Source organism: Suillus plorans (assembly GCF_016647745.1).
Source record: "Suillus plorans strain S12 chromosome Unknown HD556scaffold_4, whole genome shotgun sequence".
NCBI lineage: Eukaryota > Fungi > Basidiomycota > Agaricomycetes > Boletales > Suillaceae > Suillus > Suillus plorans.
In genome coordinates, this window is record NW_024537388.1 from 607,022 (window position 1) to 618,353 (window position 11,332).

At 47.0% G+C, this 11,332-nt stretch overlaps 5 protein-coding genes across 5 annotated transcripts; 3 read left to right on the top strand and 2 right to left on the bottom strand.

The window, feature by feature from the left end:
- Positions 1-1,152: 1,152 nt before the first annotated feature.
- HD556DRAFT_1227086 (pseudouridine synthase) lies at positions 1,153-2,358 on the bottom strand (the record flags this gene model as incomplete). The annotated part of the gene is made up of 4 exons (XM_041297132.1): positions 1,153-1,720; positions 1,783-1,937; positions 1,993-2,048; positions 2,109-2,358. The coding sequence occupies 4 exons, from the start codon at positions 2,356-2,358 to the stop codon at positions 1,153-1,155; spliced, it is 1,029 nt and encodes a 342-aa protein (XP_041166112.1).
- A 222-nt stretch (positions 2,359-2,580) lies between these two features.
- HD556DRAFT_1330192 (uncharacterized protein) lies at positions 2,581-6,230 on the bottom strand. Its single transcript, XM_041301704.1, has 13 exons — positions 6,072-6,230; positions 5,681-6,014; positions 5,357-5,630; positions 5,076-5,300; positions 4,826-5,026; positions 4,692-4,768; positions 4,450-4,637; positions 4,328-4,401; positions 4,167-4,277; positions 3,895-4,120; positions 3,702-3,841; positions 3,168-3,632; positions 2,581-3,107 (listed from the first exon to the last, which is right to left on the bottom strand). The coding sequence occupies exons 1-13, from the start codon at positions 6,182-6,184 to the stop codon at positions 2,722-2,724; spliced, it is 2,814 nt and encodes a 937-aa protein (XP_041166113.1). The 5' UTR covers positions 6,185-6,230; the 3' UTR covers positions 2,581-2,721.
- On the top strand, positions 6,231-7,004 carry HD556DRAFT_1330194 (uncharacterized protein). The gene is made up of 2 exons (XM_041301705.1): positions 6,231-6,409; positions 6,465-7,004. Exons 1-2 carry the CDS (start codon positions 6,290-6,292, stop codon positions 6,774-6,776), a joined length of 432 nt encoding a protein of 143 aa, XP_041166114.1. The 5' UTR covers positions 6,231-6,289; the 3' UTR covers positions 6,777-7,004.
- On the top strand, positions 6,989-8,449 carry HD556DRAFT_1330196 (uncharacterized protein). The gene is made up of 4 exons (XM_041301706.1): positions 6,989-7,009; positions 7,064-7,364; positions 7,421-7,772; positions 7,846-8,449. The coding sequence occupies exons 2-4, from the start codon at positions 7,096-7,098 to the stop codon at positions 8,074-8,076; spliced, it is 852 nt and encodes a 283-aa protein (XP_041166115.1). The 5' UTR covers positions 6,989-7,009; positions 7,064-7,095; the 3' UTR covers positions 8,077-8,449.
- Positions 8,450-10,303: 1,854 nt separating this feature from the next.
- On the top strand, positions 10,304-10,902 carry HD556DRAFT_1303788 (uncharacterized protein; the record flags this gene model as incomplete). Its single annotated transcript, XM_041299622.1, has 3 exons — positions 10,304-10,426; positions 10,478-10,814; positions 10,871-10,902. 3 exons carry the CDS (start codon positions 10,304-10,306, stop codon positions 10,900-10,902), a joined length of 492 nt encoding a protein of 163 aa, XP_041166116.1.
- Positions 10,903-11,332: the final 430 nt, after the last annotated feature.

Consider the following 11,332-nt stretch of genomic DNA (forward strand, 5'->3'; position numbering starts at 1 on the left):
GGGTGCCCATTAGGCCACCACGCCAAGCTTGTCAAAGAACATCAAGAACTGCATAGAAAACACGATCGATGAGTCAATGTGATTGCACTGGCAGGCGACGGGGAGGTTGTCGCTTACCTACTTCTTATGCTTGTGGAGCATTATCGCCACCCAGGCGCCGCATTCAACTCTCCACCGTAACCGTTATATGAAAACCTGCATGTTATGAAGTTCAATTGAGTTGATATCCTTCTAGTGTCATATTGGTGAAAGAATTTTATAGCAAATTTGGTAAATGTGTCAGTCGAGAGACAACTTTGGGAGATAGTTCGCAGATTTTCGCCGGCAATCAAAGCCTCATGGACGCCTACAATTATCAAACCAATTCAATTTGGCGAATTAGCTTCACGCACAAAGTATCTTTGCACAGGAAATGTCACAGGTTTACCACTGCACGCCAGTATTCATGAAAGTCACCTGGGCCCACCTGTCAATCCAACAATTCGAGCGATCTCACATGTGACTGTATCTGATCCTCTGTTCTACTGCCAAGCACCTGCAAATGCACCTACGGGTAGAAACAAGGGTCAGAAGGTGCCCATCAGTTTGCAAGCATGGAATGTACTATTCCAGAGGTAAATGAAACAACGGAGATCATACTGACGGATTAATACGTCAAGAAAATCATGTATCAGGGCAAAGGAGCCAATTCCGCACCTCATTTTACGGAAGCGGCTTAACAGCGCTGCGAACAACGATAAACACTTCTCCCATTGAAATTAGCAAAATTATGACGCCTCCGAATCAAGATACGAACATGAGGTTCTTCAAAATTCCTGATCAAACTTTGAGTAGCGTGAGGGTGATAAGAACCACACACTAAGCATCGTACTGGGGTGCTCAAGCTACTCATTCGGATTGCAATGATCCCGCTCGCATGCCGCCCGGACCGTCCCTTAGCCTTCGTCTAATCACAAAGGAACAACTATCTCCCTTCGATTGGTCTGGCTAGGGGAGACTAGGCCACCGTCAAGCGCATAGAGCTATAAATGTACGATAAGCTGTCTGCCCAGATTTGACGTTGAAATTTACAGGCAATAAACCGCCCAATCAAACGGACCTAATAGTAATACAGAGAATGACATGGAGACAGCAAAAGGGCGTACTGTAATGTCAAGAAGTTTTTTGGGGCTTCGGACCTTCAACGATTTCCAGGTGATCGATGACTTCCCGCTCCCATTGTGTCCAGCCGTCTTCGCCTACATCGCCCTCGGATTCAGAAGCCCGCGAAAATACGTCCCAAGGAACACATCCTTTGTCTTCGGAATCGGTAGCTGGTTCGAGCGCAAAACGGCCTTGTCGAGAACGAGTTAAAGTTACAACGTGAGCAGCTGATCCGACCGCATGACCCAGATCATGCACGATTGAGCGTACGTATGTCCCACCGGAAACCTTCATACTGAGTACGAATGCCGTCGGAGACTCGTCACCCACCGCAGGCTCTAGTTCATCTTTGATAATAGGGTTTTCTTCGACTCCTTCTAAGGCCTTTTCCATTGCTTTTTTTTCATCAGATGTGAATTCCTTTTCTGGCCAACGGAATTGGTGGTCACTTCCTTTCCATTCGAGAATGTCTAAGGAGTGTATCGTGACTTTCCTCTTTTCGATAGGCCGAGGCAGGGGTATGCCTTTCCGAGCATAGTCGTACAGCGGTCTACCTTCCATCTTGAGCGCGGAGAAACTGACAAGGAAGATATGAAATCAGGAAGGTGCAGGGAAATTACAGGGAAATCACATATTTACATTGGGGGCGCTTGGTGTATTTCCCCTCTGAAGTTGCTCAATGCGGACTCCACAGCTTCTCGAGTGACATGTCTCCAGGGTGCAACACGCACTCGGCTACCTTCGCTATCGTATGTATCAGTTTCGCATCCCAAAAGCGCCGTCGTGCGGTATTCCTGATGAACCTTGGTGAACCCTTGAACTTAGATTCATCGATGATGCAGGAAGTACCTTTACACAATCCAAGAACTCGTTAAGATGTCTAGTCCCTTTTCCAATACCTACGACTGGATGAGACAGTCACAAGAATGAGATGACTCCAAGATCTACAGCAGACGCGACCATACCCAGAACGCCATCAGCAAGAGGATCGAGCGTCCCTCCTTGTCCTATCTTCACTATCCCTCGTGCCCGTTTCCCTCTAGTAGGGATTTTACCTTTACCGCGCGTTTCCAATTTGTCTGCATCCACAAACAAACGCGAGTTGCCAACCAATTGTTTGAGATCGTTGATGACAGACATCGATGTCGGTCCGGAAGGTTTCATGACGGCGAAAAGCCCAGACACAGGTAGCTGTGGCAACGTAACTTTTGGCATCTCGAAGTAGGAACCTTTACGGTCTTGCGTGTAGTCGGATGTAACTGACTCAGAGTGTGTAAGATCCCCGAGGAAATCTTGACTCTTTGTGGCACTTTGTTTGTACACACTAACTCAGGGCCCGGTCTAGATCTGACGGACCTTTGATCGATCAACGGTAGGCGAGGAAGCGAAAATTGGGTTTTACTAGAAGTTGCAACGTTGCACAACCAAGCCGTCAAAGCGGCCACAAAATTGCACCAATTACACCATTATTTCAGGGAAATACATATCAGGACTCGGTACAATAATGGTTAGAGGGAGATGCAACACGATAAGCAGTATCTAGGAAGCAGCACAGTACGGCGCAGTGTACCATGCGTGCTAAATATTTCCGTTCACCCAAGATCCCCCACAGATGCACCTCGCCGCCCACATCCTTTCCCAAATCTTCCATCTCGGAGATGAATGTCCCGCAACCATCACCTCACCTCCGACCTGTGAGCGTCCACCACACCTCAAACAAAGCAGTCCAGGTTTCTGTGTCAAAAGCCTTCCCTTTGTCACCACGTCCATCCCCGGATCGTCTCCCACAGGATGATCTGACACTGACAGATTCGCAAACCCGTCAACAAGATCGGACGACTTAATGAACAAACGAGGCCTGTCTATCGCGGATGATGTGGTAAGCGATCGGATGGTCTTCTTCAATTGCTCGTGTTGCGCGGGCACAGGATGTCCCTCAGCGAACGAAGCCATGACTTCTTCAACTGAATGAGGAGGTTAAGCTTTCAACGACAACTGCATACATAGGGAATTGTGATACACACCTGGAATTGCACTCGCTTCAGGGATCGCAGAACTGAGAATGTCTTCGAGGACTTTCAGGTCCAAGCCTGATGAATTGACGAGGTCCAGCATGGTATCCCTCGCGAACTGCGAGTTCTCCCGTTTTGCCGTCATCGAGGTCAAATATTGGTGAAAAGAGCTGACGTGAAAGACTACAGCCCTAAGATTTGAGAGAAAAAGTGGATGGACTAGATGGAGAAGTATCGGTGTGTCTAATGACACTGAATGAGGCGATTGGTTCGTCACTTGTTGGGAGGGAGACGTGAGCCAATTTCGTAGAAATGGGTTATCGTCCATGGGTTCCTGCTTCGGCATCACTTCGTTGGGGTTTAGACTTGTGTTTGGGGTTGGGTCGGTCAGGTCAGCCAGAAAGACGCATTCTTTCATAAGATCTTCCAAGAAAGCAACCACCCAAGTTGACAGGCTAATTAACTGCCAGACAGGCTCTTTTGAAATAATGAAAGCAACTACATTAAGTGCTTGCCCTAACGGCCGTGAAGACACAACAGACTCACCGAGGTCATATCCCTCTAACTCTTTGCAGTTTTCAAAAGCAGCGGAACAAGCAGAGACAGAACACACATTGAGAGCGTTTCGTGAGAGCATCAAATATCTCTCTTTCTCATCTTCGTTCTGCGTCCAACGTGCCCTCGCTCTGTTACACATCACATCAACATACATGCACCGGAAAGACGTGAAATTCATCACCTGTAGATCTCAACAGCAGCTCCCATCACGTCGACCATCGAAAACGAGTTCGCAGTGCCAAGACGGGCATTCACTTCGTAGGAAGTCAACGTACCAAATAGCGTATCATGCAGCATTGTGGCTGGAGTACTTGGCAGAGACAGAATGTGAGAGATATCTGCTGTCGATCTCCGAGATTGAAGTGCAACAGTCAGGGCTTGTGCGAGCGGCAACTGATGCAGGGTGTCTATAGTGCGTAAGCATCGACGCAGGTGGATGCTAACATTACCGACCTTTTGATCCTGAAGTGATCCGTGCCCTTGGAAGAATGTAAACTGAAGTCTGCAACATCGAAACTGCACAGGCGAGCAATTTGTTAGGCGATGTGAATATACTCAGAGGACCTGTCCCGGGAAAGTCAATCATTGCCCTGCAAGCGTGAAGATTGACTCACAATCACTGCTCGTTCTGTTAGCAGGTGCAAGAATACTTGGATGATCGCAATCGGGATCATCGGAGAGGTCTGGTCTGGTAACAATTGGAACAAAAGAATTAGAAGTAAAATGGATGGCTTACAGTTGCAAGGCAAAGAGATTGCCCACAGGGATTTCTTTTGGTTTGGCTGCGCCTCGGGCCAACACCCCCCCTGAATTGGTCATTGCAACAACTACTGTTGCCTTTCTCATCGCGACTGACAAAGAGCCAGGGGCAACAACTGTAAGAATGCGAGGAGAGAGAGACCGATCTCCCACAAGCCGTGCAGCCTACCCGTGGTTCAATCAGAAATTCGCTCACAATAAAGTAGTAGGGATGCTCACCCAAGGAATCTTGCTATTTGGAGGAACGACCCTGACTATTGAATATGCAACTATGCGGGACTTTGGCAGTGACGCGTCTTATAGTCAATCGATTATTGAGTAAAATGATTGCTCAAACAACATGAGTGACCCACATTCCTCGAAATCCAAGAATGATGCGACTAGATATGTCATAGGCAGTTCTAGCTGACCACGTTGGGGTTGCTTGTCCTTCGTCGGTGATGCTTTGGGCGACGTGGAAGTATCTGGTTTGGACCCAGGTACCGAGACGAACATGAAATTAGTCAGGCAAGGCGCAGGATGGTAAATAGGTGAGAGAGGCGCAGTGACGACGGCTAGATGAAGGTATTAGAAATCTGCGTTTCTACATTTTGGAGGACATACACATGCACAAGCCGTCAAAACGCAGTTTCACCTCACAAAGCTCGATCATTTGCTCCTCTTGGTAAGAATTCCAATCCAACAATGGTGGGCGCTCATCCAGTTGATTATCAAGAGAAAGTCCGAGATCATGGGAGTTATCCGATGCTGCTCTTAGGGTGTCTGATAACGGATGGCGTCGGGATCGCATGGCGACCATAAATACAGACTCTGCGAGACGCGTGCGATCTAAAACACACACGATCTCAGATGACTGTGACTGATGACCAAAAGTACAGGCTCACCGTGGAAAATGAAACCGAACGAAGCTGCACTGCAGAGCCTGGAAGTCTTGGGTCCACGGGGAGGATCATGAGCAACTTGGCTCATGTTCTCAGCAGTATAGCACGCCTGCACAAGGGGACATGTCAAAGATTTTACACCTGACGCATAAGTGCGCAAGAAGTAGACATTTAGTTGGTGAGCCTGGGTTACTGTGAGTAGGGTGGGGTTAGATACAGGGGTCAGAGGTCCGCATTGAGCCAAGCGAGTGGTGGAACCATCTGGGCATGTGACCCACTAACATGACTTTTAATGATTTGAATGACGAAGAAAATAGATGATGTCACCTCGCGTTCAGCGCTGACGAACATAGCGTTGACTATACCAGCGCCTCGTTCGCAAGCCCAGTAGTCTTTGATATTCCACTTGTCAATAGTGTATCCACGTTGCCACAGACACCCGACGCCGTCACAGTCGCGGCCTGGAAAGTATGCGAATAACCAAAGGTCATTGGATGAAACTGTGATAACATTTGGAGGTTCATAAGCAGCAGGATTGTTCAATATTTGATCCGGAGATACGATGAGAAACTGTTTTGAGGAAGAAAAAGATCTCCCGAGTATTAAGGGTTGAGAAGGGTGGGGAGTGAATATGGTTGATGTATTGGACCACGCGACGGGTCTTGAAGCAGAGACACCAATTAGATAAAAAGTTGTGAGTGAGATTATTGGAAGTGACCTTTGGATATTATCTGCTAGTGGATGAAAATCCCACCAGTGGGAGTGCCAGTTTTGTGCATCAGCTTGTTTAGCTTTTCCCTTGGAGGGAGAGTTTCGGGCGTCGGGGTACATTTCTCCTTGAAGAGAACATGCGTTGACGGAACAAATAGATGACAACGGGACTTAAGGACTTTGATCTCCGTACTGAACCGTCACATCTCCTCCACAACGATCATCATGCTCAGCATACATTCTACTTCAGTAGAGTTGGAGGGTGTACCTACAGAAATCATGGTACAAGGATTTGCGGATCGTATCCTCGTACTTGTTATGCAATTGGGCAAAGTTGGCAACTTGGTGAGGCACTTTTAGCATTTGCACTTGATTCAACTATTAACGAAGGGTGTAAAAGATTCAAGCATCCATCCCATCGACGACGCCACTATTATCGGCTGATCTCGATGAGGATTCAACTAATGGACTCCCTGCGCCCCCTGCGGCCATCCGACTCACACCACTACTTGGTGGCGCTTCCTCTGAACATCTGCAGACGCTGCATTCATTATATGCTGCACAAATCGCCACCATTATCTGGGTCGAAGAAGCAAAGAAGATGGCTGTGAACCGAAGAAGTGTTGTAGTTGGAATAGCGCTTCATAAAGATGCTGATGAAAGAAACACATTTCACGGTGTAATGAATCATCTTTACCGCCTAGTTAAATAAGATTTCCCATTTTTAGGATACACTAGGGTTAGGGTTAGAACTACTAAAAATCGAAAAAAAAGAATGGCCTGCTTAGCCAGAGTGGCCATAGCAGGACTGGAAAATATTGAGACGGTGCATGAGCCGGAGCCCATACAAACCGTAGTTACCCTCTGTATGGACAGGGTCGCCGTGCTATGAAGGGTCCCCACGGCCCACAAACCCAGGTACTTGAAGGAGCCTATGCCATCAAGGTAAGTATGAGTTGTTATAGTGTCAACACCCTGCTTATATACACAACAAAAAAGCGCACGGACCATCAGTTACACACTTTCCATTTATGGAATGCAAGCAACAAGCTAAAACTTATTGCAAGCCAGCACAGAGCTTGTTCTGCTGCAAGATGTCCCGAATATTTCGTCGGTCCCTCAGTTCCTTCAAAAGAGCTCCTCAAGCATTCCCAATTGCTGAGGATAGCGCACAATTTGCTGCTCACTTAAATAACATTCTCCCCTCCCTCCATTTTCCTCCCGAGCTTGCACAACGTATCCTCACCCATGGAAGTCACAAGGCAGCTATTCACGGTCATAATGGACGGCTCAGCTTCGTAGGAAAGACTTTGGCCACATCTGTCGTATATATTGAGTACTTAATTGTTTTTTTACAGGACGTCGCGTGCTCGAGTCTTATTATCTGCTCTTCCTACATTCCGTCGCGCGAAACCAAAATCAGCACGACTATGAGTATCTCTCTTCTCGTGCTCTAAACACCTACCTTCTGGGTGAACACGTTGCTCCTCGGTGGTCCTTGGGTCGTGTTCTGCGATGGACTCCTACTGTCTCTCAAGATGTTCTACTGGCCCACAAAAATGTAAAAAAATCATCTGCAAAACAGCCCGCAGATGTTGAGCTAGAAAACGCATTGACGAGAAATCCTGGTATAGTCAGAAGTGTCGGTCTTTACAAAGTCATGGGAGAAGCTGTACAGTCCGTGATGGGTGGTGTCTACCATCAATTCGTACGTCCCTTCACGCTGTATCACATTACAATTCTGAAGTCTTGCGATCATTGGTCACGCGTCCATTTTGCAGGGTGGTTCTGTGGCTCATCGCTTGTTTCACACTCGTATTCTACCCCATATTCTGTTACCAGACAAGGCTGAGGGTGTGCCTGTGGAATTCCATCACCAGGCACTGACAATTTGTGAACGCATGGGTGGCGTGGACGGGAACTTGTTGGTTCAGGAGCTTGCCTCAAATCGTGCTCTTTCGGAACTTGAGCTCGAGGCTGTAGAGACAGTTCAGCCAAAAAGAGTTGCGTGAGTGTGTTCTTGGTAGACCTTTTGCTCTGTTTGATTATCTTTCCGCAGTACTGCTAGCGCATGAGTGCACATGACTCTTATTTTCTATCGTGTTTATTCTATGGATCGCATTAATTGCAACAACATTTTAGTAGTCTTGCTGGCGTGTCACTCGAGAGCAAGACATTATGACAGTGCCGCCTATAGGACAATCAACTCTACCGATGCGCAGGCGTAACGCAAGGACAGAGCAACAATTGTACCTGAGGTATAGGCATTTCATTGATGGCTAGCCATTCAGACACTATAATGCACATGGTCGAATAGATAGCTAACAGATCAGTATCCGTTTTCTACTGCAATGAAAGTACGTTTAATAGCAGAGTCGCTTCTTCTAACACCGGTGCTCTCAGTAATATGCGACATCGCCCCAGCATCATGGTTCTGGGAGAAGCCTGCAGATGAACGAACATCACACATCTGGTTGATATCCTGGCACCTCCGCAGCTCCTTCAGAAAAGGTCACCGTGATCATCACACCTGCTATATTCCTTCATTATGTGCACACTACCCGCTCGAAAGCACACGCGTCTCGTGTTGTGAATTCTGCAACCAGGCATCTTCTAGTCGACTTGTCTTTCATCTTTTGCCATCCTTTGTAATGCGCCCCGCGTTGCCTTGCCGGACGCTCCTCATACTGCCGGTGAACGTTTGAACATCGATTGGCTAGTTGGTTTTCTACGGCTCGGAAAATTTTGCACAAATGAAAGTACATCCTTCGTCGGCCACATCAACGAACGCTTCTAACAGCGTTGCGAGAATGGTCATTGAGTTTGCCAAAGACCTCGCTGCAGTGCACTTGAGAAAGTAGCGGTCATGGATATCGCATGAAGGGTGCCTGCTTCCATGGGCCATACCAAAATCAAAATACTGCGTATCCTCGAATGCAAGTCATCGTGTCTCTATCCAAAAATACCACAAGCGGGCCAAAGCACCCCCCAGGGCGGTTCTACGTATAGCGATCATGATGCAGATAGACCAGCCAATAGGACCCAGTATCACCAATAACTCGATTGCGACGGCCTCGAGTAGTATCTGCCACTTACACGTCTATGGTGGCGTCTTGAGCCTCTTGATCAAAGACCTTCCAAGCAGAGATTGTTTAAACGATTCAAGTCCATTGAAATAATAATGAAAAAGAGTCGTAAATATCTGAACGACATACTTTGCAGAAATAATATGTTTTCCGCTGATCGAAATCGATCGCGTCCGCGACAGACATACTTCCCAAGAATCCCGAATCTCCGAGTCCAACTTAGTCCGACACGTAGCGCATTTTGATCCTCTCCTCAAAGTTGTCCAGAAACCCAAATTTGATTAGCACTGCCTAGTGACCAGGGTTACTTAGCCAACTTGAAGTTGATCCAAAATCATTTCATTATGATGCTCATGACTCCTCAAGACTCAGATGAATGATTGTATTGCCGCAGATCTCACGATGGCTGCGTGAGCTAATATTCCGCCAGGGCTGTCCGTAGCAGTACATAGAACCGTAGATAGTTATGAGCGTCGAACTGCCTTTGGGATGCAGCATGAGGTCTTCTGATGAACTTACTACTGTAGTGGTGGGAACTGGGGTCTCCATCATCCTAGATACAACATTCCAGTTCAATATTGTAGTCTTTTCAAATGTACATGTCTGTCGTATCAGAACATGCCATGAACGACTGCTCGTGGAATCGGCGATGTAGCGCTTGTAAACTCTGAATTTGGAACACGCTATACCCATTCGATAATTAAATTGTACGTAAGTGCCGCTCAGGCTGATTGGATCAATCGGTCGCGCCCACCACTGCTCTTCAAATTACCATTGCCATTCATCATGATCAACTCAAGTCGAAGCCATTCTCTCCGTCATGTTCTTTTACTCAAGCTCAAGGCCGTATAGACCATTGAGTCTGACACCACATGAAGTCGTTGACTCTGAGAGCGATGACGACCACAAAGCAAAGCTGCATAAGACTTCGCGAACTGTACTCCATTGGCCTCTCGTCGTTGTAATCTTCTGCACGTTCATCAACCTGTTGCTGGTCTCTACCCCTACCTTTCTCCAAATTTCTTCAGTATCTTCAGACAAACTTATCACTCGAAAAAATGTTCACCTTCTCCGTCGTCCCTCTCAATATATGCGGTTCGACGACATCGCACGGACGTCGCCTTCTATTCCGAGAGAGTTCACAAATTTCCCCATGTCTGTCAGTTTGGTGGATCGCTCTGCACCAAATCATGTTTTCAATGACTATCTTGCGATGCGCACGACACGTGCTGGCACAATCTCACCTAATGACCGCAAAGTACACGTCACACAGACTGTCAGTTTATCTTCCATTTTTTCTGTGTTTAATAGACTGATGGAAAAGAAGGTTTCAACAATATTTCAATTCAGAGCGATTGACTGGGGCATGGAAAATTGCGAATTGCACGTCGCCATTCCGCCTGTGGACCGACCGACTACACTTGCTTTATACCGCCTCAATGCCACTGTACCACTTGATATTTCAACGTTATCTTTTAACGTCCGACCGCCACGGGTCGCGAAACTCAATAACATAGTGCCAGGGCAGGACAGCTTAGATTGGCACAGAAAACTTTCTTGTGCTTTGGACGACGTCCTTGTTTTTGAGTTAGCATGTTCGGATGACGAACCAAGCGGTAGCTGCGATATGGAATGGTGGCAGGCTCGCGAGGAGACTGCACCAGGTTAGTGCTCTACCACTCTCTATGAAATTCGCTGACAGCATGATTTAAACCTCTAGCTGTCTACATGATCCAGCGTTCCACTGTGTAACTTAATTTTCCTTGAATTTTCGTCATCGAGACGAAAAGTTTGGTTCATTTAACAGGTTTAGTTATCTGATTACAATCTTATGGAATCACACTTGCCATCAGCCACCTTACTCGTGTACTTGCGAATGTGGTCCAGTCCCACAATCCAGACCACTTTCAAAGTTAGTGTGTAGTATTGAAACTTCGTCACGGCACATAGCAGCAGCTGGATTTTTGCCTGACTTCGACACTTTCAGTTTCAACTACATATCTCACTCAATTCTACTTCCAACGTGGTCGTTGAACCTCGTAATGAGTACTATGAGAGAGAATGATATATCCCACATTTTGTGTTTAAGTAGCTGGAAATACGAATTTTATGAAAGTATGGGGTGCTAATTGCACCGGAAGGGATCCATGTTAATAGCTAATGTGCCTCTGGCTTCGTGCAC

What these genes read in the sequence shown, in the direction of transcription:
- HD556DRAFT_1330192 (XM_041301704.1), bottom strand. Translation starts at nt 6,184, where the DNA reads ATGTACCCCGACGCCCGAAACTCTCCCTCCAAGGGAAAAGCTAAACAA. An exon ending in CTAGCAGATAATATCCAAAG is followed by an intron (nt 6,015 to 6,071) that starts GTCACTTCCAAT and finishes CTCTGCTTCAAG; the next exon opens with ACCCGTCGCGTGGTCCAATA. An exon ending in TGAAGCGAGTGCAATTCCAG is followed by an intron (nt 3,108 to 3,167) that starts GTGTGTATCACA and finishes CTCCTCATTCAG; the next exon opens with TTGAAGAAGTCATGGCTTCG.
- HD556DRAFT_1330194 (XM_041301705.1), top strand. Translation starts at nt 6,290, where the DNA reads ATGCTCAGCATACATTCTACTTCAGTAGAGTTGGAGGGTGTACCTACA. An exon ending in TGGGCAAAGTTGGCAACTTG is followed by an intron (nt 6,410 to 6,464) that starts GTGAGGCACTTT and finishes AGGGTGTAAAAG; the next exon opens with ATTCAAGCATCCATCCCATC.
- HD556DRAFT_1330196 (XM_041301706.1), top strand. Translation starts at nt 7,096, where the DNA reads ATGGAATGCAAGCAACAAGCTAAAACTTATTGCAAGCCAGCACAGAGC. An exon ending in AATGGACGGCTCAGCTTCGT is followed by an intron (nt 7,365 to 7,420) that starts AGGAAAGACTTT and finishes TTGTTTTTTTAC; the next exon opens with AGGACGTCGCGTGCTCGAGT. An exon ending in GTGGTGTCTACCATCAATTC is followed by an intron (nt 7,773 to 7,845) that starts GTACGTCCCTTC and finishes TCCATTTTGCAG; the next exon opens with GGTGGTTCTGTGGCTCATCG.